General features: G+C 37.5%; 1 protein-coding gene and 1 non-coding gene across 2 annotated transcripts; both read left to right on the top strand.

Annotated features, from left to right (window-relative positions):
• Positions 1 to 2061: 2061 nt before the first annotated feature.
• Positions 2062 to 2143, top strand: TRNAS-AGA (transfer RNA serine (anticodon AGA)). The gene has a single exon. It is a non-coding gene; the product is annotated as a tRNA-Ser (tRNA).
• A 303-nt stretch (positions 2144 to 2446) lies between these two features.
• On the top strand, positions 2447 to 27511 carry CFAP418 (cilia and flagella associated protein 418). The gene is made up of 6 exons (XM_008001149.3): positions 2447 to 2766; positions 7598 to 7685; positions 10844 to 10908; positions 11465 to 11530; positions 18731 to 18826; positions 23555 to 27511. Exons 1-6 carry the CDS (start codon positions 2612 to 2614, stop codon positions 23706 to 23708), a joined length of 624 nt encoding a protein of 207 aa, XP_007999340.3. The 5' UTR covers positions 2447 to 2611; the 3' UTR covers positions 23709 to 27511.
• Positions 27512 to 27946: the final 435 nt, after the last annotated feature.

Raw genomic sequence — 27946 nt, 5'->3', positions numbered from 1 at the left:
CCTGGGCAACAAGAGCAAAACTCCATCTCGAAAAAAAAAAAAAAAACAGAACACTACCTATTGGGTACAATGTACACTACTCGGGTGACAGGTGCACTAAAATTTCAGACTTCATCGCTATACAATTCATCCATGTAACCAAAAACTGCTTGTACCCCAAAAGCTACTGAAAGTAAATAAAATCAATAAAATGAAATTTTAAAATGTAAACGGAATAAATCATCCAATCAAAAGACCAGAAAAATGGGAGTAGAAGTAAGGGAAGGAGGGAACACACTGATTTTTGTCTAACAGTCACAAAAACAAAACAGAAATCCAGAAACATTTTCTCTTTTATTTTTTCACCATCTCTCATTGCAAATCTTCTATACGCTAATAGATACTTTCAACATTGCTACAAATCCCCTCAGATTTCATCTTCTCAAGAGCAAAAGCGAATCATTAATGTAAGCCTGTTAAACTGGATGGCAACTATGCATGACTTCCCCTGGAACCATGTTGCAAGAACCGCTTTTTCAAGCAGCTTTTCCTTGTCTTTCTGCTGGAGGCTGGTTCTCGGTAAAACAGCTCAGCAAGGCAACTTGGAAAAAAAACTTTAAAAAATTAATGAGTGGGAAATCATAGAATAAGTCAGGATTCTAGACAAATAACTAGTGTCCAAGTCCCCTCCTTGCCCCAACATTGTCTCCCCACCCTCTGGAGTTCTCTACTCTGACTACAAGGGTAACCAACACTATGTCTGGGGGCCTCTAGGATACTACTTAAGCATCCTGGCAGTGTCTGATCTGAGTGGTCAGTGCTCAATGTTGTTAAGTATTTTGCATAAAAATGCTGATTTCCTGTGTGTGTAAATATATATGCATATATGTGGGGGGGCGCGTATATGCCAGGATTCTAATAGCTAAAACAAAGATTCAGAGACAATAACTAGAGCGGCCGTGCAGAAAAGGAGTGTTGCCTTGCTGGGAATATTCAAAGTTGGTCTGATGGTAACATGCAGTGTGCTACTAAATGACAACCATCTCCTAGGGATAAAAAGCCCTGCTTTAGCACATGTGCAATTTCCCTCATGTAAATAACACCCACCATGGCTCATTTCAAGCTTCCCAAGTGACATCACTGAATGGAAAGTTAAAGAGAGAAAGTCTTTCAGATGTAAATAATCTCAATTATATTTATAAATAATAGTAAAATGTAGTGGAATCACTAGAATGTGAATTTTGAGTATCGCATTTGCTTTTAATATAATGTAATTGCAAGTTTGCATAATTTAATATTTAATAATAGTTGCATTTAACAACTAGCTCCCAAAATCCTTGAAAATTTATCAGTGGGTAGGAGTGAGCAGGTCCCATTCGCTCCAGCACACCACTACATGTTGCTCTTCAGGGACGTTAAAAGATAACTTTGAACAAATCATCTGGATCAAACTATCTCCAGAGTTCCCAAGGATGCCAAACTCTTTGCTATCCCACTTTAGAAATACCCAAAACACAGGTTAAACTGTGGACGGTATTTATTAAGAATGCCATTAACAACACCTTACTCTTGTATCACGCTTTACACTTTTCAAAGTAGTACTTTTATGGCACAGTGGGACTGTCTGACCCTGTGGAGTGAATTTAAATCGCTGGGTAAATAGCTTCTTAATGTATAATGGGTGAAAAGAAAGTCCTGGGAGCCGTTTATCAAAGAGAAAGGCGAAGGAGTGGAACTGACAGTCCCATCAAGGAAGCCGGGAGACTGGTTAGCCCCCACCCGGTTCCTGGTTCTCTCCTGGAAATGGCTCCAACATTGTGCAAGCAGGTGGGTATACAATAGTTTTGAGCACACATCTCTCCCTCTCTCAGATTTAATTAGAATTTCCCTTTTTTCCAACAAAGAGTTGGACCGGATACCTTCTAAGAGTTTTACAAACAGTAAAATGATAAGCGCCATAACATTCAAATATGCTCCTAACAGCTCAGTAATAGTTTCCTCCAGATCAAAACGTGCCTGCCATTGCAGCAGCCGCTTGTGCAGACTCTACATGCATTCTCACCACAAAAACTTACACCGCCAGTAGTCGTGGCCGAGTGGTTAAGGCGATGGACTAGAAATCCATTGGGGTCTCCCCGCGCAGGTTCGAATCCTGCCGACTACGGAAACATCAGCTTTTTTTTCTTGCCATCAAACACTTTTTGTGTTTTAGAGCGTTCTGCTCGAACTTCCACAGATTTCAGGAATTTTCTAACCGTTGAAACACAACAGGGACCCAAACGGGACAGGAGAGAATGAAAGGGCGAGAAAGTGTGGTTGTGGTTACAACGTGGGCCCGGGAGGGGCAGACGGGACAAACCACGCCAGACGAGCTGAAAGGAAGAAACGCAAAGCATCGCGAGTCACACAGACACAGGGCAGAGACAGCTCCGAACTCCGTCCCCGCATGCGCCAGCCCCTCACTAACCCACCGCATTCTCTGCCGTGAGGCCTCGTGGGCGCCGGGTTGCCACGGGAAGCGGTGCGCATGCGCAGGGACGCCTAATGGAACGTGAACCAGCCGGGTCCCCGCGTTACCCCTGGAAACCACCGGAGCCTGGCGATTCGAGGGGAAAACGCCAGGCGATTCAAGATGGCGGAGGACCTGGACGAGCTCTTGGATGAAGTCGAGTCCAAGTTTTGCACACCTGACCTTCTAAGACGGGGCGTGGTCGACCAGCCCAAAGGCTGCGACGGCGGCACACACAGTAGCGACCGGAACCAAGCCGAGGCGAAAGAGAATCTCAGGTTAACGGGGCGGGAGGGGTGGACTGTTCTGGTAAAGCCCTGCTCCAGGCCCTAAAGCTGCCCCTCCGCCGCCCAACCCAAAAGAAACGTGCCCGCGAACTCCAGCCCCTCCTTACATCACGGTTCAGCCCCTCAGCGCCCTATCCTCAGCGGCAGCTCACCCCTCGACCCTCTACGCGGATTCTGGCATTTCTTCACTCAGCGCAGACTCCGCCCCCCGGCAGGCCGCAGAGAGCTGGTCCCGCCCTCCCGCAGAGCCCGCGGCCCGTGCCTGTCTTCTTCACCCTGTACCTGCCTGCCAGAGCCTAGGAGGTTCTAGTCGGGGACCGGGATGCCCCTCAGGCGCCCCGTTCTTAACGCCGAGAAAGCTGTGCTGACCTGGGCCAGATTTTGCCTCTGTGTGGCCAAGGGGTTCTCATCTCCCTGTGAGGGGCCTGTTAGACAACCTCATCCCTCAGACTCAGACCCCGCTCCCCAGGCCAATCCTAATTCTGTCTTTAGCTCAGTTTTGTTTTGTTTTTTGAGATGGAGTCTCGCTCTGTCCTGTTGCCCAGGCTGGAGTGCAGTGGCACGATCGTAGCTCACTGCAGCCTCCAACTCCCCGGTTCAAACGATCCTCCCACCTCGGCTACCCTAGCTGGGATTGCAGGCACGAGCTACCACGCCCGGCTAATTTGTATTTTTCGTAGAGACAGAGTCTCGCTGTGTTGGCCAGGCTGGTCTTGAACTCCTGAGCTCAAGCTGTACTCCCGCCTCTGCCTCCCCTAAGTGCTAGGATTACAGTTGTGAGCCATCGCACCTCAGTTTGTTTGTTTTTAACTCAGGGAGTTAAGATGAGATTAGATTCATGACAAAAGGGTTAATTATCGTGAACATTAAATCGTCTACCTTCCTTCTCTCCGTGGCCCCCTAGTTAAGGGTGCCAGGCATACATATGGAAATTTAGGGACATTTCTTAAGTATTTTGGTTTTTGATCTAAAAAAAACTACCTTTCAAATTTACCAGTGGTTTTTCCTCCATGTAATTATTAAATAATAGGACTTCCTTCACTTCCCCATTTACCCCCACAATCCCTGAAAAAAACAATGTTTGCATCAGAGTATTGTCCTTCAGCAACTCTTGCTAGAATCTTTTGGAAATTGCCTCTTGCCTAGAATATTTTGGAAACGCTTGTGAAATTACATGGAGGCAACCTTGGATCAATCTAAGAACGTCATCTCCGTTAATTTTTTGGCTGCATCTTTGATTTGGTTTTGTTTTTTTGGTGTGTGTATGTGTGATTTCCCAAAGTATTATCCAGCTCTGTTACTATCCAGTTCACCTGGCTTATCTCCAGTGACATTTATTTATAAAAATTCACTCTGTGAAGATAAAAGCATCGAAAAAATTCTAAAGGAGCACATAAACAAAATTTCTAAAAATTAGTTGAGTTCTGAGCAACATTTTAAAACAAAAATTAGAGACAACTATAATTACTATGAATGGGCTAACACTCATTTGGCTGGATGTTGTAAATATCACTCTCATTAACTTTGATTATCTTGTATATTGGAATTCCTTATGTGCCTTTTAGTACATCTACCATCCGTATCCCACAACAGTTGTTGCTTTAGTACTTTTCATTTGTCCTGCTAGGGGATAGAGCCAATCTGTCAAGGAGCTTTTCAGAGCTGTTCATCTTAGGAGAACTAGCATACGGTGGGGCAGGATGTATTGAAGCAAGCTGCTCAAAATGGAAGGGACTATTTATGTGGATCTTCTCCAACCATGGGTTGTGTCATGCTTGCTCTACTAAAATTCATCCATAATGTTTCTAGTACCTCAGCCCACCTTAATACATTAGATTTTTTAGTACTAAATAACATAAAAGCCGTAGTGAACCAGTACTGTTGTCATTTATATTAAAACTTTTCATCTGGCAATGTAGTTGTAAATTGTACAAAAAACAGCAACAAAGGGCCTAAACCTTATACCAAACATAGTCCCAACCTGGTTTATAATGTTATATATTAAAATTTTTCCTTGAGCCAAAATTGATACTTAAAAGCTAGGAAGCAATTTATGTTTGAATTTATTAACAGGAGATTACCTACTAATTGTATAGCAGTGTAACCTGTATCTCTCATAAGACTTAAAATACTGATATTACCTCCTAAAATGATAGCTTTGCAAATAATACTATAAATGACCATGCTACATCTGGATACCAGGAACAACTGCTAATGTAAGGGGTCAAGACATGCAATTTGTTGAAGTGTTCAAAATGATAAAAAGAAATATGTGATTAGTAAAAAAAAGAAAAGACTGATGTGGGTTGAGAAGAACTGCAATAGGAATAAAGTGGTTCGGGATGATACAGATGGGAATATTTAAAGATAATATAGCTTTCTAGATGATAGCTATAACAGCCAACATTTATTGAGCTCTTTCTATATGCTGAGTGCTTTATATATGTTATTTCATTTAATCTTCACAACCCCATGAGGTGAATGCCGTTACCCCATTTCACTGACCAAATCAATGCTTAGTTACTTGCCTACAGTCATATTGCTAAATCACAAGGACATAGTACATCTAGATTTAAGCTTTGTATATATACCTCTCACATTTAATTATAGGTTTGTTTATATTTTATTTTGAATATACCTTTTATTTTCAGCAGAAACTATATCTTTAAAAGATTAGAATGTCAGAAACAGAGTCAGAGAGGGAACCAGTAAAAGCTTATTAACATTTGATTGAGATTATTATCACATCAGAAGACCAAAAAATGTCTTATACAGTCCTTTAAAATTATGAGTTCTCAATGAAATGTTGACTGTATTGTTATTACTATAGCAAAGCATAGGCAAGTGCAGGCATTGTGAAATTGCGTGATCTAAGAACAGACCAGAATCTTATGTAAGCTGGTAATTTGGATCTGTAACAGTACTGATTAGGTTGGTGGAGTTTGGATGCATCTGATTCTTGAAATTGTGAAATTGCATGAGGGAGGATACCCCAGTGAGTATGTCCTGAAAGCCAAAGGAGAGAATTTTAAGAGGCCATCTTAGCAACCTCTTATCAAAAAAGAAATATAAGGAATTGGTACCCAACAGTGTCAGATGCTTCTGAAAGATTAAAGAGGATTGGAACTGAGAACCACCATTATACTGTAGTGATTTGGGCAGTGGAAACCTTTGAGACAAGAGTTTCACTGTAGTTGAGGGGATTAGAGGCCAGGAGTAGAATATTATACCTGAAAGAAATTTTAGTCATCTATGTATCATTTTTATAGATAAAATATTTGAGTTTCAGAGAGATTAAATAATTTAAACTAGGTCAGTAGCTCTAGACTGGTGATGATTTTGCCACCCAAGGGGCATTTGGCAATGTCTGGAGACTTTTTTTTATTGTCACACCTGGGAAAGGGTGTGCTATTATTTAATAGCATCTAGTGGGTAGATGCTGTAAAACGTCCTGCAATATACAACAGTCTCCTGCCCCCACATACACACCCCAGAGAATTATCTGACCCAAAATGTCTGTCATTCCAAGGTTGAGAAACCCCTGTCTAGGATTAACACTCAGCTGATTCTACATCTAGTCTACTTGTAAGGAAGTAGAAATCGTGGATATAGACTATTTTTCAGTAGTGAGTAAGAAAAGGTGGCAGCTTTAAGAGAGGGGTTTTTCAAAGTATCTCTTTGAAGAAGAAAGCCTTGAGCATACTTCTAAGTCAAAGGAAGAAACCAGTATACAGTGAAAGACATTAAGGGTAAAAGTTACAGTACAACTGAAGAGGCTAAGCCTGGAGACAGGTAGAATCAACCATGAGGTAGTAGGCAGCAGTCTCTTGCTTTTCTTATTTCAGGTTAAATTTTTTTACTCCAAGATGTAACAAGGAAGGCCTATGTTAAAAATTGTCAGAATAAATACATTTCTGAAATTAGAGAGTTTGACTAAAAAACTTGTCTTCTAAAACAAATAATTTAATGAAGTTATAAAGTTGATGTACAGCATCTACTTCATATAAACGCTAAAGAAAGTTAATGTTGTATAGTATGAAGTGCAGGGACTGCCCTAGATTCAATTCCAGGCCTTTTCTCCCACTATGTATATGACCTTGAACAGATATCTGAATCTCTCAGTGCCTTTTCTTCATCTATAAAATGGGGTTAAAGATAACTCATGTAAAGACTAAGGACAATGACTGGGTTATAGTAAGTATTCAGTAAATACTATTTAGCTATTAGCTATTTAGCATCAGCTATTAAATAGAATTCTGTGCAGTAGTGGTTTGTATTAATAATCCAGTGATGACTTTGCCTGCAGAAGGTAGAGGTAGTTGAGTAGTTGAGATATTCTAACAAATAGCACCTTTTTTGGGGGGTGGGGGTAGGGTGGTCATTTGATTACATGACCTTTGGCTCCTCTCGTAAAGAGATATGGTTGACTTACAATGCAACCTTTAGGGGAAAAGTCAGCAAGACTCTTAAAATTATCTTTGTTTATAATATCAGGTTCTGCTTATCATTGTACATATTTTGTATTAAATACATGCTTTATGTAATTTAGATAAGTACATACCCAGCTTCGTCTCGCATATAATGTATATAGTTTTAAATGTATCAAGTATGTAATAGTATAGAACATATGTGAATTTGTACCTGATAAAATGTATCTTTGTCTCAACGAACTTAGACTGTATCCACAGTGAAAAAAATTAAAATCACTTTTGTTTTTCTACTATCAACTGTAATAATGGACTTTAAGCAAAACTCTTCTGATACTAGCTTTATCTGCTCATAAACCTCAGGCAAGTTTTCTCTGCATATATTTTCTTTTCAGATTAACAGAAACATTTAAAAAAGAAGATGATCTTGACAGTCTTATTAATGAAATATTTGAAGAGCCCAACTTGGACAAAAAGCCCTCCGTAAGTCAAGTGTTATAAATATGTAGTAATTCTGTCATTATTTCAAGACATGTTTAGAATAGTCTTAAGGAAGACGCAAGTAGCTACCCATTATCTTTTGAATTCCAAGAAATATAATTACTTAAAGAAATTATTACACTTAAAGAGCTGTAGAAGCAGTAAAATATTAGAAACTCTCAGTATGTGTTTCCCTGTGCATTTCTCAGTAAGAATAACATATTAGAAAAACTGTTAGCATAGAAGTCAACTCACACATCAAGCTGGTCACTTGTATTTACTTGTAGTTTCTAAGAACACTTTTCTAAAAGGCCAAAAACAAACAGCTTTCATTATGGGAATGTGCTCAGCACCTCACATGCAATACCGTTGCTCTTATCCCATGAAGCAATGACTAAATTGTTAATATTTCAGTTTTTTAAATGTTTATGTATCTATTTTAGCTGCATAAAAAGTTCACAAAATAATATAACAGCAACCTATATACTGAACATACCATGACAGCCACCCATATTAAACATATATTAATGTTTTGCCATATTTGCTTCACTGGACCTTTTTTAAAAAAAAGAAGTGCAAATTAAAGATATAGTTTAAGACCTCTCTAAATCGTACTCTATTGCCTTCCTTCCCAAAGATAACCATTTATCCTTTCCATCCATACATTTATACTTTTATTACATATGTATATAACCATAAACAATTGTAACTGTGTACAGTAGTCCATTATATAACTGCCACAGTTTATCCACTTTCCTGATGATGGACATTTACATTGTGCTCAGTTGTTTGCTATTACAAATAATGCTTCATCAGATATCTTTTTTTTAGTTGGAGAAAAGGCATACAAATTTTAACATGTACACAGGGAAAACCAGTGATTACTCCTTCATTAGATATCTTTACATGGCTTCTTTTACCCACATACAGAAGTTTCTCTAGGATGTATAAAGCTAAAAGAGGAATTCCTAGGTCATAAGGTGTGCTTATCTTCAACTCTACCCATTGCCAAATTGTTTTCCAAAGTGACTTTATGACTTAACATTTTTCATACTGGGCAGTATATGAGAATTTATGTATTTTAATTTTTATCAGTATGGTGTGTATCAAGCATATCTGTCAGATTTAAAAGAAAGATACAAAAATAGAAGTCTAATTTACAAAGATTGCAAAAAAAATTAAGAAATAACTATAGTACCAGGGTTTTGTTTTTTAAAGGATAGGGAAGATAAAAGCAAAACAGTGGACTGAAAACATCTAGGTAATGGTTGTGGTAAGAATATGGATAGAGACCACTTATATTTTTGTCACCCAGACTAAAAATCAAATGACTAGTATAGATTTTAAGATCTGAATTTTTCAAAATTAAACTTTTCAATTCACCTGAAGTAAATTAATACACTGATGCCAAGTTGAATAATATGTAAACACAATAGCAATATTAAATATAGTCATTCCTTGGTATACTCAAGAGATTGGTTCCAGGAACCCCCCACATATACCAAAATCCATAGATACTCAAGTTCCACAGTCAGCCTTACACAACCTACCTATATGAAAAGTTAGCCCTCTGTATATGGGGTTTTGCGTGCCACAGATATTGTATTTTTGATCCTTGTTTGGTTGGGAAAATTCCACATATAAGTAGACTTGTGCAGTTGAAACCCATGTTGTTCAAGGGTCACCTGTACCCTGCAAAGAGAATACTTCCTAAGTACCAAGTAAGTGTGTAAGCACTGAATAGTAATGCCAATTTGTAGTACTAATTAATGGTAGAAAAAAAATACATCATTTTTTTGCTCTTCATTAATCATCTGAACAATTCATTATTTATTAAGTACTATAGGGTGCATGTCTGTTTATGAGGCGCTATCTTTTCAGTTAAGGTGTTTCAGAAGAAGATAAGTACTTCTCTGGCTTGGCTTTAAGATATACTAATTTGAAATAAAAGTAGCTCTTACAGTCATGAAGAAATAAATTTTTAAGCATGATCTTTTCCTTTTTTAGTTATGTATTATGTCCAGTTTTCCAGCCTTCAAAGGAGACAGCAGGTCTGAGTAAAACATTCATGGGAAAAAAAACATTTAAGAAAAGAAACATCGATAAACAGATGGTCTATGCCAGTGTTGTCATTAGAGGCTATATTATGCCCTAAAAATACTACTGCCCCACCGCACCCCCAGCTCTCCCATTCTGTCGCATTTCTGAACTGTTCCCAGACCCACACAAGAAAGCCCAGGAACCAACAATGAACCTCAGAGTGTGCCAGCTTAGAGTCATAAGCATGAGTCTGGATGGCACATGAAACATGCTCCCCAAACAGAAAGATTCGTGCATATTGTTATTTTTCAGACATGTACCAAAATTTTTTCCATTTCTGGTTAACATCAAATAAGAGTTGAGCGACATAGTAAAACAATATTTTCGCCTCTATTAAATTTCCTCATCCACTATGTAAAATGAAGGCACGACTCTGCATAGTTTAAATTGCCTTTTCTCCATCTCACTTCCTCTCCTTGGCGGTGGTCCTAGTGTGTGGTTGGTTTATGTTGTTTGGTACCATATACCAGTTAACACTTAATAAATGCTTGCTAATGATGATGATATTATGTAACCATATAGGAACTACTGTATGGTTGTGACTAGGTAGCTCTACATTTTTATTGTAGAACATTTATTGGTTGATACCATTCCATTTGATCAAAATTAATATTCCTGAAGTTACACAGGAGCTTGGTTAGTTTAATTTTAGTTCATATGACGCACATTCACAGCCTTTAAAAATGAGTCTGAGGTTTTTTTCCTCCTCAATTGAATTTTTCTAGAATGAAGTTTTAAATAGCAGGTCCTTCATATTAAATCATTGAACTGTAATATTAACTGAAGAGTTATAAAGTGACTCTAAATCTTAGCATGCTAATAATGGCAATATATCAATTTCCTAGCCTAAAAGTTAGTAATTTGCACATTCCTTAGGGAGTTCTGCTTCCCTTTTGCCTTTAAAAGGTTTTGATCATTGTTTTTATTTCAGAAACTTAAAAATGCCATCAAAATGTGTATTTAAGTCATTTAGAAAATATTCTTGTTATAAGAAATATTAGTTTTCATGTTACAGTTTTCTAAGTTACTCATGGCCTTTTATTGTTTTGCTTTTTTAACAGAAATTAAAATCTAAATCTTCAGGTAACACATCTGTCAGAGCTTCCATTCAAGGCCTTGGTAAAAGGTAAGTTGAGATTGCTTTGGTGACTTATACACACTATTGAACAAACACTATGAGCATAGTCTAGTAGATTTTGTTACCATTTAAACAGCAGTGACATTTAACAACAAAGCATTGGTTGGCCTTCAGAAGACCAATAGCAATATCTTCAGTGTTCTTATGGTCTATGACCCCCTTCATGTAAAGGAAATTAAATGGGGGATTATTGCTATTGTAAATAATTTTCTGCCATTTAAAAAAAGTGTGAACAGTTTCTCAAAATTAATGTTCTGTTATATTCTTCAGTATTTACTTTGTCCCTTACATTATTTGGCAAACACATTTTTCTTTTACTCATTTTAACTCCTTGAGTGTTCCTGAATGTACAGGTTATATCCAATAAAGCAGTGATCCTACAATAAATAGCTCTTCTTTAAAATGGTTGGCTTGCTAGGGAAAATAGACAATTTGATTACAAGAACATAAAGTCAATAAAACCAAAAATTTTTTAACATGGCCAATTAACTTCTCCTATTTTTTGTTATAACTTCATATTTTTGCATCTGTTGAACACATCTAGTTGCAGTCCGGTGTACCTTGGTGGAAGCTCTATTCCATGTGGGACTGGAACAAATATTTCATGGAGGTAGGTTGTCAGAAATGTATTATACTTTCTTACTAGGTTTTTTCCAAATGGATGCCCCGTTGTTAACATGTAGTTCTTAACATCTTCGCATCAATCTGTTTTATAAGGAGAGGTATTTTTATTAGCTAATCTAAGAATTCTTTGTTTTTTATTCTTGGGAGATAGCTATTGAAAGCTGTGATATTAGGTACGTGTTATTCATTTTATGCTCTTTTCTAAGCCCCACTTGAAATGCCTGGATCACTCCAGTCCCAGCTTTGTTTCCACAGGACACAGAAGAGTGAACTTCTTTCCAGGCAGTGGAAGCAAAGTGGCCATGCAGATACATGATGCCTTACCCACACTGCCTTGGCCAGTTAGCATGCAAAGCTACAGGTCTGCATTACCCAAAACATTCTCAAGCATAGTTGCTTGATTTTACATGTTTACATATTTCAAAAGCAGAAACCCTACATTCTTTGTCTCTTCCCTGCCCTTCCTATCTCTGTTTTCTCACTCAGTACCTCTTTCTGGGAAGTCTTATAGTCATGATGCCACCTACCCCAACCCCATGTTAGCCCCATAGTCCTAGCACATTCCATTGGCACTTTCATAATATGGGCAAACAGTTTGGCTTTAAGCAAACGCTACTCTTCTGCTGCTTTTGGTTCTATTTTTGGCAGAGGCCTACTTACCTAGCTTACTTTATTAAAATATTTTTATCTAGTTATTTCTAAAACACTTACTTTCTGTTAATTTTTTAAGAAAGAAAGGCCTAAGTTATATGATTGCATGTTGACCACATTTCTGGAGGGATAACTATTATATAGTCAAGCGTCACCAGCAAGGATACATTCTGAGAAATATGTCATTAGGTGACTTCCTCATATACAAACATCATAGAGTGTACTTACACAAACCTAGATGATATAGCCTACTACACACCTAGGCCAGGTGGTGTACTAGCCTACTACACACTACTAGGCTACAAACCTGTGTAGCATGTAACTACACTGAATACTGTAGGCAGTGGTAACACAATGGTACATATTTGTGTATCTAAATATTAAAAAGGTACAGCAAAAATACATTCTAAAAGATTTTTCAAATGGTACAGCTGTATAGGGCACTTAGCATGAACCAAGCTTACAGGACTGGAAGTTGCTCTGGGTGAGTGAGTGAGTGAGTGGTGAGTGACTGTGAAAGCCTAGGAGATTACGCTAGTGTAGACTTTATAAACACTGTAACTTAGGCTACACTAAGTTTACTTTATTTATTTTTTTTTTTTTTTTTTTTTTTTTTTTGAGACGGAGTCTTGCTCTGTCGCCCGGGCTGGAGTGCAGTGGCCGGATCTCAGCTCACTGCAAGCTCCGCCTCCCGGGTTTACGCCATTCTCCTGCCTCAGCCTCCCGAGTAGCGGGGACTACAGGCGCCCACCACCTCGCCCGGCTAGTTTTTTGTGTTTTTAGTAGAGACGGGGTTTCACTGTGTTAGCCAGGATGGTCTCGATCTCCTGACCTCGTGATCCGCCCGTCTCGGCCTCCCAAAGTGCTGGGATTACAGGCTTGAGCCACCGCGCCCGGCCAAGTTTACTTTAAAAAGTCTTTAATAATATTAACCTAAGCTTACTGAAACTTTTCATTTATAAACTTTTAACTTTTGATTCTTTTTTAATAGTAATTTAAAACACAAACACTGTACAGCTATACTAAAATATTTTCTTTCTTTGTATCCTTATTCATAAGCTTTTTTCAATTGTTTCATTGTTTTTTACTTTTTAAACTTTTTTGTTAAAAATGAAGACACAACACACACATTAGCCTAGGCCTATGCAGGGTCTGGATCATCCATGTCACTGTCCTTCACCTCCACATCTTGCCCCGCTGGAAGGTCTTCGTTGAGGGGCTACCACATGCATGGGGCTGTCATCTCATAAAAACAGTGCCTTCTTCTGAAATACCTCCTGAAAGACCTGCCTGAGGCTGTTTTACAGTTAACTTTTTTTAATAAGTAGAAGGAGTACATTCTCAAATAATGATACAAAGTATAGTATAGTAAAATCATGAACTAGTAACATAGTTTATTATCATTATCAAGTGTTATGTACTAGACATAATTGTATGCACTACTTTTATACAGCTGGCAGCTCAGTAGGTTTGTTTACATCAGTATCACCGCAAACACATGAGTAAGCATTGTGCTATATAGGACAGCTATGATGTAACTAGGAATAGGAATTTTTCAGCTCTGTTATAATTCTGTAGGACCACTGTTGTATATATGGTCTATCATTGACCAAAACATCACTGTGGCAAATTAACTGTATTGAATAATAGAAGTGGGAGTTAAAAAAACATTGTTGGAGGGTTGTGGTGGTGCCAGCCTACATCCAAGGACAATGCCCAGAAGGTAGGGCTATAGGACAAAAGTGCAATTAGGAGTCTGGAGAAGCCTTATATGGGAACACCAGGCAGCCAAAGGCTAATATAAATCCATTGGAATGTTACCTGCTGTTAGAGCCTTAAAGAAGAATTAATAGTAATTGAATCATCATGTATCAAGGACTCTCTGTACAAAAAAATTAGAGCTACAAACTGCCTGTAGAGGTGAATTTAGTGTTGTTGCTATCAATCCTAAATTACCTGTCTCAACTCAGTTGAGACTTGTCTCCGTCATTTTCAGAGCCATGCCTCCTCTATTCCAGGCATCTATCAAGTCACCCATGAACCACAGCAGCAGTTTCCCAGTTAGCATCCACTTCCACCTTTTCTAGTATCACCCACATATAGCATTCAAGATAATATCCCTAAAATATTATTTTGAGTGCCTCTCCTCTATTTAGAAGGGAAGTGAGAGTTGCCATTTGTCTCACATTAACTCTAAACTTACTATTTGCTTTACCAAATTGTTATCCTTGTTGTTCCTCTTCTCTCTTTAGTTCCTTCAGCTCCAATTAAGGCCTGGGTCAGATATTCCACTTCCACTGGGACACTTGTCATTCTGTACTTTCCACTTGCATTTTTCTGCGTCTGAGTATATTTACATTTATTCCCTATCTGAAACAATACTCCCTTCTAATGCATGTCTCCTGCTGTCTTATCTGTTTAATTCACATACTGCAGATTGATTTTTCCATTTGAATTTTTTCCATTTTTTAAATCCATTGAATGTCCATGTCGTAAACCCTGTGTTAGGTTATCAATGAAAGGCAAAACATTGGCCAGTGAGGAACAAAGCAGCACATGATTACTCCTGTGGCATGAAACGGAAGGGCTCTGATGACAGAATGCCTGAGTTCAAAGCCTCACTCTGCCACTTAGAAGCTCTGAAGCCTTAAGAAGGGATGTTATCTTCTAAAACCTATTTCCTCACTCTTAAAAACTAAACATATTTCATGGAGATACTCTGAGGATTAAATGAAATAATACATGAAAAATATGCTTATGGTGGAAGAGACAGCTAGGTACTGCAGGCACACTGGGTTCTAATTAAGGTGTCTTTCTCATCCGTTAGTCCTGCTTTCTTGTTATATCTCAGGGACTAGAATATTTATTCTACTACTAGTTTTCCATTTAATCTCAGGAAATACATATACTTATAGGTGCCTTCTGTTTTCATGAATGATCTTTTAAAAAATACATTCTGGTTTACTTCTAAAAAGTAAACATTTCGTTAAGATTTTCTTATGTATGAAATATTTTGTGTGTACTTTGATTTAGTTCTAGCACAGACAAAATCTATGCTAGATGGAATTTCAGTAAACCAAAGAACAGCCTGTTTTCATAGCTCGAGGCTCCTATCACATACTGTTAGTCCAAGTGGGATGCCAAAATCAATTATACCCCATTTCTACCTCCTGCACAGCTGTAAGAAGAGATACCAGTTGCATATATATGTGCAGGTAAATATTTGTATTCGCAGACTTTTTATTAGTTGCCCCTTTCATGACACACAATTTGCACCCATAGAAAGATAAACACATGTGTTCATCTGCATATGCAACATTTTATGTGTGAAGTACTTTATACTGTCCAGAGTACTTTTTATATATGCATATTGACTTACCTACTCCACAGGAGAAAAACCCAAGATGCCGATGAAGAATTTTTACCTCCATTTTATAAATGAAGAGATGGAGGTACTTGTGTTAAATTCGTCAAACACATATTAATCACCTGGTAGGTCCTAAGGATTAAATGAACAAATTATGGTGAACAAATAAATGGACACTTCCTGTCCTCCGTAAGCTTTCAGTGCAGATAAGGAGATAGGCTTTAAATAGATATCCCACAAATAAGTATTTAATTTCCATTTGATATGTGACATAAAGGGAAAGTATGGCATACTATAAGCATAAATAATGGGCACTCTAACTAATATGAAGGATCAAGGAATAATTCTCTGAGAAGATAAACCACAATATGAAAAATGAGTAGGAGTTAGGCAAAGAGAGGTGACCATTGGAACCAGAGCACACACATGTTTAGAAGATCCCTGAGAAGGGGAGGAGCTGGGGGTGTTCCTCTGGTGGGAGGAACAGAGAGCATCTGGCCGTGCTGGAGCATAATGGGTAGGGAAAGAATGGCCGCTGAGGAGACTGGAGAGAGAGTGGAGGGACATTTGACTTAGGGTCCTGTAATCCTTTAGAGGATTTTGGAAAAAGTATGTCCTGTGTGCAATGGGCCAGATTTGTGTTTCTTAAAAAAGTCATGTCAGCTGCTGTGCAGAAAATGGCTTGGGAGTTGGAGGGGCAAGACAGGAAAGAGAAGATGGGAGCTGTGACCTGTGTGGTAGCAATGACTTAGGGAAAAGCTCAAATTTGAAGTATTTAGAATATAGAATTGACAGAATTCAGTGATTGACTAAGGAAGGTAAGAGAGAAAGTTGTTAAGAATGACTCCCAAATAATGTGCCTTGCTCAAGGTCACATCAATTATTACAAAGCAAGGATTCAAGTTCATTACTTGATACCTAATCCATTATGGTTTCTATTATACCACGTAGCAGAAAGCCATGTAATGTATGGGAAGAATCTCAGCTGATGTTGCTGTTGGAACTGCTGTTATCTTCAAACTGTCCAAACATCAAGTTTCTCTAGTCCCATTGTGTAGATCTGATAGGATTTAACAGAGAACCACAGTGTCTGGGCAGAAGATTATATTGGGTTAGATTTGGGGCATTCTTGTCATAAACATCTTTAAAATAGTGAATTCTACTTATTAGCTGGACAAAAGAACAAAGCTCTTGGTGACATGTGTGATTTCCTCTACATTTTAGAGGGAAAGACCTGACAATTTGTCTTTCACTGGAGTCATGACTTTATATTAGATATGCTTTTATTTACATAGTTATGAAAGAGAAATATATTTCAGCCCTGAAAAGAAGTACTGATTTACATGGCCAGGGCATAAAGGAAATTGAATCTATCCTGCCTATTTGTGTTGTTTGTTTGATTTCTAGATACAGCTCTGGTTTGAGGTAATGCTGAATGACTTTAGATTTTAGAAAAAGATTTGTCTTTCATTTGTTGATGGAAAGGGGAGAGAATAGTAGTAGGAAGCATGGTGGCAGTAATAAGTACTACAGATAAAATGAAGGCATTTTCAAACCAATCGAATTTTACTCTCAATTATTTTTTAAACTACTTGCAAGACTGGATTATTCCATAGACTGGTACTAATTATGATCTAATAGAGTAAATCGTAGCAGTGGAATGATTTCTTAGCTGCAAGTTAGTTTTATGTTTCTCAAAGGACAGTGTTTGTAGGAAAATGTGGTGGTGTGAATAGATTTGAATAAACTACTAAATTTTAAATTAAATTAAAAAGCTGTATTTAACATTATGGTTGAGATTTTACACATACAAAATGTCAGGAAATTCTAAATTATAGTTCCCACAACAGCAATAATTCAGCCAAATTGCACATGTGTATTAAGGCATTAAAGTTAACACTCTGTGCAATCATGTAATAAACTATGTATGCATAAGAAAGCAGGTCATAGTAACTTTGAGAACTATCATTTTGCATTTCCTGACTTGTACATTCAAAGTCTGAGTTCAAATGTGTACAAATGTAGTTGCTGAATTTCCAAATGTAGAAATGCAACTTCATAAATTGCTAACAGTTTGAAAGAAAATATGGACTTGCCTATGAAACTTGTATAGGTTTTAAATGTTTCATTATTATTATAGTTAATAGTATTTTTAGAAATACAAAGCATTTATTCTCAAAGAAACTTTCAGACCAAAGGTATTTGCAGTTTTGAAATTAGCGTATCTGAACTTTGAAGGGAAATAAATGAAAAAAATCTAATGATGAGTTTGTTTTATTTTTTCATTACAGAATTATTATGTGCTTACTGGAAGAATAAAAACAAAATTGAAACATGTATAAAGAAAAAGATAATAATCTCCCTTCCTTCCCTTTATTCAACCACTCCTGATGCAACCAGTGTTACTGTGTAGTATATAACTTTCTACATTTTGCTCCATGTTCTTATAAACTTCTAGCCACCTATATAGGAATTTATTGGGGGGGTCATTTTTACAAAAATAGGATCATGCTATACGTGTTAGTGTGCACCTTGGTTCAGATATCCCTCCAGGTTAGTATATAACCTAGTTATCATGAGCATTGTTTATTTCTTCTCTCACTACAATCGAAGCTCTATGAATACAGAATCTCACTAGCACATACCAGACTCTCAATAAATATTTTTTAAGTGAGTGAATGAATGCATTATGCCAAGTTGTGAGGCAGCAAACAAATACAATCTTTTCCCAGCGCTTAATCAGCTTATCTGAAAAACAGATTCATTTCAATGTCATGTGACATATTCTTTGGTAGAGATATTCCTGAAAATTTCAGTAAGAAGGGAAGCATTTAAAGAAGTTAGCTTATGTGAAGATCTCCCTCAGACCTAATTTGAAAACCATGGAATTAAAAGATCTACAAATCTATTTTCTTTTGTATCTATATAATATATGTGTATGTTCAGTGTACAAGATCGTAGTAAAATAGGTTTGTGCAAAAATTTAACCTTAAGGTTTAGACTGCAAATAATGCTTTAGTATAAAGATTTATAATCAGATTAATCTGTACTTTTCTGTTGTTTATTCAGTAGTCTGTAATATGTGGTATATCCCATAAATAAATCACCGTGTCTTCACATTTAAAGATACCAATAATCTTTAATATACAATTTTTTTTTTCTGAACAGAGCATGTGACCATCTGCGTTGTATAGCCTGTGATTTCTTGGTAGTCAGCTATGATGACTATATGTGGGACAAATCATGTGATTATCTGTTTTTCAGGTATGTTACTAAAGAACTTCACTCTGAAGAAAGTACCAAGTACTTTATATTTCTTACTTTGATATATTCTGTCCGGGCGGATTAGGCCAGATCATGTGAGCTTCACCTCTTCAATATAGTCATGTGCTACATTATGATGCTTCAGTCAGCAATGGACTGCATACATATATACATGGTGGTTCCATAAGATTATAATGGAGTTGAAAAATTCCTATCCCCTAGTGACATCATCGCCATTGTAATATTGTACTGCAATGCATTGCACATGTTTGCAGTGATGCTGGTATAAACAGTAACATGTTGTAGAGGTTTGTAGCCTATACCATATAGCCTAGGTGTGTGGTAAGCTGTACCGTCTAGGTTTGTATAAGCTCAATCTGTGATATTCCCACAATGATGGAATTGCCTAACAAAGCATAAGCAATGCATGACTGTGTTTCTGTCATCCATCTCCTTCTCTCCATCTGCCTGCTGTCAACCTAGATAAGGACATGTTACTTCTGGACAAGAATACAGAAATAACCTCCTCACTGGTTTTTCTGCCTACAGTCTCTTCTTTCAGACCATCCTTCCCTTGTTCAGAATTAAAGCATAGCTCAGAGTATACCGTCCTACTGCTCAACACCCTTCCACCTACAGAATAATATCCAAATTCCTTAGCATGGCGTTCACGACCCTCCATAATCCAGCTCCCATCCATCCATCATCCACCTTTGTCTTCTCACAATGTATATTTCACCTTTGAAAGATTTCATTTACATGAGAGTACTCAAGGCTCCCATTGCCTCTGACTTGGTACAACCTCTTTACCTCCTAGGATGCCTTCCCACCATTTTATCTACCTAAACTCTACCTGTCCTTCAGAGTAAAGTTCATCACATGTCTTCCATGATTCTTTCACCACTCTCTCAACTGGAAGAAAACTCTTCCCTTCCTGTGTAATCACAGTGCTTTGAACCTATTACATACTGTAATATAAAACTGAAGCTTTTAGGTTGGTGTATGACTACCTTTCTCCCTGTGGCTGAGATAATGTCTTGCTCATATTTATATAATTTGTACATTCTTATACACTTACAGAATACCTAATATCTTTAAGGTGTTACAAGTTATAAAAATATATTTGAACTTTACATTGACATTTTCAATTAAAAATTTAAAGCTAAAAATTAATACAGTGTATTATTGCAGCACTTTTCAATAGCATAAAGAAAAGGGTAAGAGACTTTCCCCTACACCTCTTTTGGCAGCCATTCTTGGGTAAATCTATGAGTATACCCTAATTTAATAGTTGTTAAACTTTCTCACATCAAGAACCACTTTGAAAATCTTATGAAAACTTTGAATCCTCCTCATACATATACACACAATTCAAATATAAAAATACATGGAAAAATTATAACTTTAAAAATTTTACAGTTTCCAATCCAAATAAAGCCTAATGTATTCCCAAAATCTGAGGTCAGGAACCCATACTTTTAGGCTTAGCCCACTTTTTACCCTATAAGTGGAAAAGTTGACTTTTAATTACAGTTTGACTTTTCCTTTTCTGACTTTTCTAAACCCTCTACTATTTACTATCTACTAGTTAATCTGATAAGTGGCTAATAATCTCCATATGTCTCCAAGATGAAGCATGAATTTTCATAAAACTATCATAGGATAATAAAATGCATGTAACATCAAGACAGTGGTGAACACAGGCATAAAGTAAACTATGGATAACTTAGTTGGTACTTGAGGAACTTGCAGCATCTCAGAGTCATCAAGAATACCAGTTGGTTTACCCTAGATCTGTGGCAGCCTGGTTTTAAAATATATGTCTTTTTAGAAAAAACAGTGACAGCTAGAGGATTTATTATACTATTAAAAATAAACAAGTAGTCATTATTTAAATCAGTAGAAAATACTGTCTCAGTTTTCAAGACACTTAGGAATATCTCTGGGAGATAAGAGAATGGAACAGCTAAAGAATAAGGCTGTCTCCACCATCAAGATATAAATCATTGATACGATATTTATTTTGTACAGTATATTGGTGTTTACCAGTAGACATTATTCAGCACCTAGTCTATGACACTCTTAGATACTGGGCTCATAAGATGAGAGGAACCCAAGGGAAGGGAGACATGGGCGGGGACAAGCATGTGAGCAGCAAGTTAATAGAGACAATAAGGCCAAGAGCACTGATGGGAGGTGAGCCTTGGATAGGAAAAGGAAGACCTCTGTGACTGAGAGGAAGCCAGCAAGGTACTGATGTGTACAGGGAGAGCTTGCCAGGAAATTGAAGGCTTTCATACCTGGCGACCTGGTTTTGAGAATGAAGATGTGATCTGCTGAAAATAAGAGAGTGGAGGAGGATGTGGAATAATCACTGAGGAAACCAGAAGTGGACAATGACCAAAGACAATTTAAATGTTAAACAGTGGAATGCTGTTCAGTTGTTTTATTGTCCTATTTTACAGATGAGAGAAGTAAATGTATCCTAACTTTGAGAAATTTTAGAGCTTTTTTTTTTTTTTTTTTGAGATGGAGTCTCGCTCTGTTGCCCAGGCTGGAGTGCAGTGGCGCAAACTCAGCTCACAGCTCACTGCAAGCTCCACCTCCCAGGTTCACGCCATTCTCCTGCCTCAGCCTCCCGAGTAGCTGGGACTACAGGTGCCTGCCACTACGCCCGGCTAATTTTTTGTATTTTTAGTAGAGACGGGGTTTCACTGTGTTAGCCAGGATGATCTCGATCTCCTGACCTTGTGATCCGCCCACCTCAGCCTCCCAAAGTGCTGGGATTACAGGTGCGAGCCACTGCACCTGGCCTTTTGTTTTTTTGAGTCAGTCTCCCAAGCCGGGTTGCCCAGGCTAGAGTGCGTGCTGCAATTTCAGCTCACTGCAACCTCCACTTCCTGGATTCAAAGGATCCTCCGGCCTCAGCCTCTCAAGTAGCTAGGAATACAGGTGTGCGCTACCACATCCAGCTAATTTTGTAGAGATGAGGTCTCACCATGTTGCCCGTGCTAGTCTCGAACTCCTGAGCTCAAGTGGTCCAGCCACCTTGGCCCCCAAAAGTCGCAGGGATTACAGGCATGACCCCCCACAGCCGGACAAGTTTTAGAACATTCTAAAAGAAGTGTAAGCTATACTTACCACCTTGCCACAACAGCTGAAGAAAATGCTTTTATTTTTCTATTAAATCATGTGTTTTCTTTAAGGAATGGAATGATTTTTCCCTAAGCTTTTAAGATATGTGCATTTTAAAAAGCATTTTAAATGTCATAATTAGATCCCTGCCTATTCATGATTTCTAATCCTAAAATCTCTAAGGATTCAGTCAAGTGTCAAATGTTAAGTTTTCAAAATATTTTGCAGATCAAATAAAGGACATTTTTCCTCAACAACCTAGTTTTGGCAGAGTTTTTTTCTTTCTGTTAAAATTTAGATTATTCATTTCTTCCCTTAGCTAAGTCGTTTAGCTGGTCAGTCTGTTTCCTGAAGTCAGATAGTTGGCTTGGAAAACCTCAGGTTTTGTGAGGTTCTATCCTTCTAAATTGAGCCTGAATTTTGTACAGTGTAATACTGAATGTGGTGCCCATTGACCAGCAGAGGGCACTTTGTAGCCTGCCTTCTGTTGTAGTGATATCCACAAGTAGTGGTTAGGTACTGTATCTCTTTTTCCGGTATTCATACTGTATTTCATCCTTTCACTTTGTATTTTTTCATCATTTTTAAAATTTTTTTCCATTTTTCTTTGCCATGGAATGTTTATATGAACTCATTACATGGATTATCATGAAATCATAATTGATTTTTTTATTAATTAAACTTCTGTAGTCTTTTTTTATAATAGTATCAAATCCAGTGGTTATCATTTTTACGATGGCCCTACTTGTTGATTTAATTATTTCAACATTATTAATATTTATTTCAGGATAGACTTTTTGTTGCTGATAGTATGAGTAAATAGATCATTGAAACTAATGAAAATTTTCTATAGTTAATTCATCAGAAACCTATGATCTTTATGCCTCTGATGTTCTCTCAACTTGCCATATTGCAGGCTTTTAAAATACAGCGTAGGTGAGTATCTGAGGTAGGAGATGAACCACCATCCTTTCCATCCTATTTTCATATTATTTCATCTCTAATAGGATGTTCGTAATTCTTCAGCCCTTTAAGTTACTGTATTCCACAACAGTCAATAAACTGGCCTAGAGAATTGCCATAAAAAGTACAGATTATCAAAGAAATACCATCAGAAAGAGAACACCGAAGCATATCATCTAATGTTAGTGTGAGGGGATCTTGGTTGTTTAGTGTTCGGATACTGGGAAAATAAGAAAATAGGCTGGGCACCATGATTCACGCCTGCAATCTCAGCGCTTTGGGAGGCTGAGGTGGGTGGATCACTTGAGCCCAGGAGTTTGAGATCAACATGGACAACATACTGAGACCTCGTCTCTACAAAAAAAAATTTTTAAGCCGGGCATAGTGGCACATGCCTGTGGTCCCAGCTACTTGGAAGGCTGAGGTAGAAGCCTGGGAGGTCAAGGCTGCAGTGAGCCATGATCGTGTCACTGCACTCCAGCCTGAGTAACAGTGAGACTCCTAAAAAAAAAAAAAAAAAAAAGAAAGAAAAGAAAGCAATGACCTTCTTATCTTAAAAAACAATTTTTTTTTTAATCATTAAGCACTGAACAAAGGCACTATGCTAAAACTTTCCTGTTTTACTGATAGGAACAACATGCCAGAATTCCACAAATTAAAAGCTAAGTTGGTAAAGAAGAAAGGAACACGGGCATATGCCTGCCAGTGTAGCTGGAGAACTATTGAAGAAGTGACTGACCTTCAGACAGATCATCAGCTTCGCTGGGTTTGTGGTAAACATTAAGAATGCAGACTGCACATTCGGACAGATGCATCCATGAGAGCGGTCTCCATGAATCATCATCATATTTAGACAATAGTCCCTAACAATACCATTCCCTGTGGGAAAAGGCAGTGAATTTTATTGATACAACTACATACATTTTTGAAGACCAAATGGACTAAGGAAGATAATGTATTATAACACTCTGGAATTATTCCTGATATATGGATGTTTCACTGTCTACATTCTTTACTAATGTGACAGGCATCTACATTATTTATTAATCTGTCTTCTGTTTAATAGAGGTTTGATTATGGAGTTCCATACAAATATCTAGTTTTTCATTAGCAGCTGCAATGTTGATTGCTAATACGTTTAGCAAAACATTCTCCCACTTGTAGCAGTTAAAGTGGATAAAGCCAGCCAGGGCAAAGAGGTCATTTAGGAGTGTCTACAACACTTCCTCCAGTCAGACTTCTTGTTACCAAAGATCATAATTTAGACATGGCAGAAACCAGGTGATCAGTGGCTAACGGAAGGGTATTCAGGAGTGGTTACAGGTATTTTGCAAAAACACTGCCTCATGGCTGATCTTACCTCATCAACTCAAAGCAATGTTATGCACAATATTAAATATATGTTACTAGTTTTAGCTTATTTTTCCCTCTTTAGTTCATTTAACTATCAAAAGTTATTTTCTCTTTTGAATAACCAATAATATATAAAAAGAGTTTGATGCATCCAAAATCATAAAAATCCTAATACATACAGGTTATTGTTGGATTTACCAAGTACTTTCTATCCTTTAATGCCTAAAACTCCATCAAGTGAAGTAAACAACAAGTAATATAATTTTTCAGGCAGCCTGTGGACTTTTCTGGTAGGATCAGGTTAACATATCGTTTATTAGGTGAGTAAGTGAAAAGACAAAGCATAACTGAACCAGCAGGTAACCTATTGGGCTTCTTCCTGACATCACTGAGATCTGAGGAGCCCTACAATAGCAGCACATTCAGGAAATCAGATCCCTCAAAATTTCTAGTTCCCAACCCCATTGAGAGATTTTGGGAGCTTTCCAATCTGCCACAAACCCTCTGCTACATATGTACTATATAGTTTAAATGTGTGATACAGAGCACACTGAAAGGGAGTAATTGAAACAAAGTTATAATCTTCTTAGTCTTACGCTAAATTTATTCCAGCCACCCTACTGAAGGGAGGAAGATCTGATCATTAGAATCCTTTTCCTAGCCATGACATATTTACATACTTGTAAAATTTACTGTAGTAAGTCTAGCATTGCAACAGAATAGATCTTATAATGGCCAATCCTAATACTTTTGTATTAAGGATACCATGACACACTAAGCATGGTGGCTAACGCCTGTAATCCCAGCACTTTGGGAGGCTGAGGAGGGCAGATCAGCTGAGGTCAGGAGTTCAAGACCAGCCTGACTAACATGATAAAACACCATCTCTACTAAAAATACAAAAATTAGCTGGGCGTAGTGGTGCATGCCTGTAATCCCAACTACTCTGGAGGCTGAGGCAGGAAAATTTCTTGAACCTGGAAGGCGGAGGTTGTGGTGAGCCAAGGTTGCACCACTGCGCTCCAGCCTGGACAACAGAGTGAGACTCCGTCTCAAAAAAAAAAAAAAAAAAGGATATTATGACAGATTTTATCTTTTAATAAAAATGTATTATATCCCAAAAGTTTTATCTACATGTAATTGAGTCAGAAACCTAGGGGGATGTTGATTGAAGTCAACTGCTGGAAAAAAATAGCAGAGCAACAAGATCCACACATTCAAAACCTCATAGAATTTGACACACTATTCATAATGATGCAATCCTTTTTTATTCCAGTAAGCAAATTTACTAAATCACTAATTTGAAAAAAGAAATTTTTTTTGAGACAGAGTTTCACTCTGTTGCCAGTTTGGAGTGCAGTGGTGCGATCTCGGCTCACTGCAACCTCTGCCTCCCAGCTTCAAGTGATTCTCCTGCCTCAGCCTCCTGAGTAGCTGGGATTACAAGTGCACGCCACCAAGCCCAGCTAATTTTTGTATTTTTAGTAGAGACAGGGTTTCACCATGTTGGCCAGGATGGTCTCCATCTCCTGACCTCGTGATCCGCCCACCTCGGCCTCCCAAAGTAACCTACATTGCGTCTACGTTGAAGGGACAAAGTTGTCCTTTTTTTTTTTCCTTTTATTATTTCATTATAACTATCCTAAAACGTACATACATTGCCTATGTTTGGCATTCCATAACATAATAATTATAATAATCCCCCAATGTCAGAAATGTATGTGTGAGTTCCCATTTTTATTGGCAATTTATAAGCTTTTTAATATTGTACTATTTAAAACTAAAATGTAGAAAGAATATTATGTTTATATACAGTCAGATAAATTATTAACTGTTATAATTTAAGCTGAAAATGAAACTATTTTAGTATCAGTAGAAGAAAAGTATAGTTTCTAATCATCTATAATTTTAAAATGCAAAGCCTATAAAACTTTCAAGATGTTTTGCCTATTTGTTTTTTAATATTTATAATAATTTTCTGTCTTTAGCAAGTAACAATTGTTAAGCCAGGTAACTTCTGTATTTGAACTGTCTTTTACTCTCAGACCCTCATCCTGCCTAGAAATGAGTAATAAATAATTACTCTGTATTATTTACTTCTTTTATTTTATAGTAAAATATTCATTTGGATGGGTATTAATTTGAAATCATTTTGATGATTTTTTTTTTTTTGAGACAGAGTCTCTCTGTTGCCCAGACTAGAGTGCAGTGCTGCAATCATAGCTCACTGCAGCCTTGAACTCCTGAGCTACAGTGAGCCTCCCACCTGAGCCTCCCAAAGTGCTGGGATTACAGGTGTGAACCACTATGCCCAGTCAAAAAAAATTGTTTTAGTGTCAACAGAAAAGTTTCCAAGCATCCAGTTAAATAGATAATTTGTTTACATTGGGGAGGAGAAGTATGCCATAACTCTGATATATGTGTGTGTGTATACATGCATGCATAAAGAGAATGTGTGTGTACATGCATGTGTAAAATAACATGGGTATTCAAAGGAACAGGTCCAAGTTTAGGAAGAACAGACCACGCTGACTTGGCGGTATATACCTAGAACCTGTTTGTTGATGTCAGTAAACTTAGTACTTTTTCTTGGGCCAGACAATGTGTCATCAGACTCTGAGCCTGAATTGCTTTCTCTCTTTTTCTTACTGATATTTAAGCATATGAAAGAAAAATGTGTATCCAAAAGCATTATGATGAAGCTTAGCCATAAACTTCAAATGCTGATATTTCTCAACTGTTGTTTTAACAAAATCTCTATCAGCCAACCTACTGCTCCCAGTAATCAGCAATATCTCTTGTATAAAATAGTTCCTGCAGCAAAGAAAAAATTTAAAATAGGCAATCTCTTTAGAGATTTTGCATCTTATTGTATTTCATTGGGTTTGTGACATCATTTTGTCCCCTATTTTAAGATTACACTAGAAAAACCAAAAAAGAAAAAAGATTTCATTAGTTATGTATATATACAAGTACATGATAATTAAATTTGACTTTCCCCAAATGCCTTGAGATAAGGGATGACAAAATGAAGTGTAACAAAATCAGAGTTCAGAGTCATGTCCCTTAGAAAGTTACATGACTTTTTTATGCTTCATTCACCTTATCTATATGAATTGTAATACCGCCTTTGTAAGTTTGTTGTAAGGATTAAATCATATAACACATGAGAAGTTACTAGCATAGTGTTTGGTTCAGAATAACTGCTTAATAAATGTTCTCATTCTTTTGTTATTATTATTATACTTTAAGTTCTGGAATACATGTGCAGAACATGCAGGTTTGTTACATAATTATATACGTGCCATGGTGGTTTGCTGCACCTATCAACCCATCATCTACATTAGGTATTTCTCCTAATGCTATCCCTCCCTTACCCCCTAACCCCCCAACTGGCCTCCGGTGTGTAATGTTCTCCTCCCCGTGTCCATGTGTTTTCATTGTTCAACTCCCACTTATGAGTGAGAACATGCAGTATTTGGTTTTCTGTTCCTGTGTTAGTTTGCTGAGAAGATGGTTTCCACCTTCATCCATGCCCCCACAAAGGACATGAACCCATCCTTTCTTATGGCTGCATAGTATTCCATGGTGTATATGTGCCACATTTTCTTTATCCAGTCTATCATTGAAAGGCATTTGGGTTGATTCCAAGTCTTTGCTATTGTGAAT

This window comes from Chlorocebus sabaeus, chromosome 8 (assembly GCF_047675955.1).
Source record: "Chlorocebus sabaeus isolate Y175 chromosome 8, mChlSab1.0.hap1, whole genome shotgun sequence".
NCBI classification, from domain to species: Eukaryota; Metazoa; Chordata; class Mammalia; order Primates; family Cercopithecidae; genus Chlorocebus; species Chlorocebus sabaeus.
Note: the sequence above shows the minus strand (reverse complement) of the source record. Positions and strands in the feature narration are given on the sequence as shown.

What these genes read in the sequence shown, in the direction of transcription:
- CFAP418 (XM_008001149.3), top strand. Translation starts at nt 2,612, where the DNA reads ATGGCGGAGGACCTGGACGAGCTCTTGGATGAAGTCGAGTCCAAGTTT. An exon ending in ACTTGGACAAAAAGCCCTCC is followed by an intron (nt 7,686 to 10,843) that starts GTAAGTCAAGTG and finishes CTTTTTTAACAG; the next exon opens with AAATTAAAATCTAAATCTTC. An exon ending in GGAACAAATATTTCATGGAG is followed by an intron (nt 11,531 to 18,730) that starts GTAGGTTGTCAG and finishes TTTTCTGAACAG; the next exon opens with AGCATGTGACCATCTGCGTT.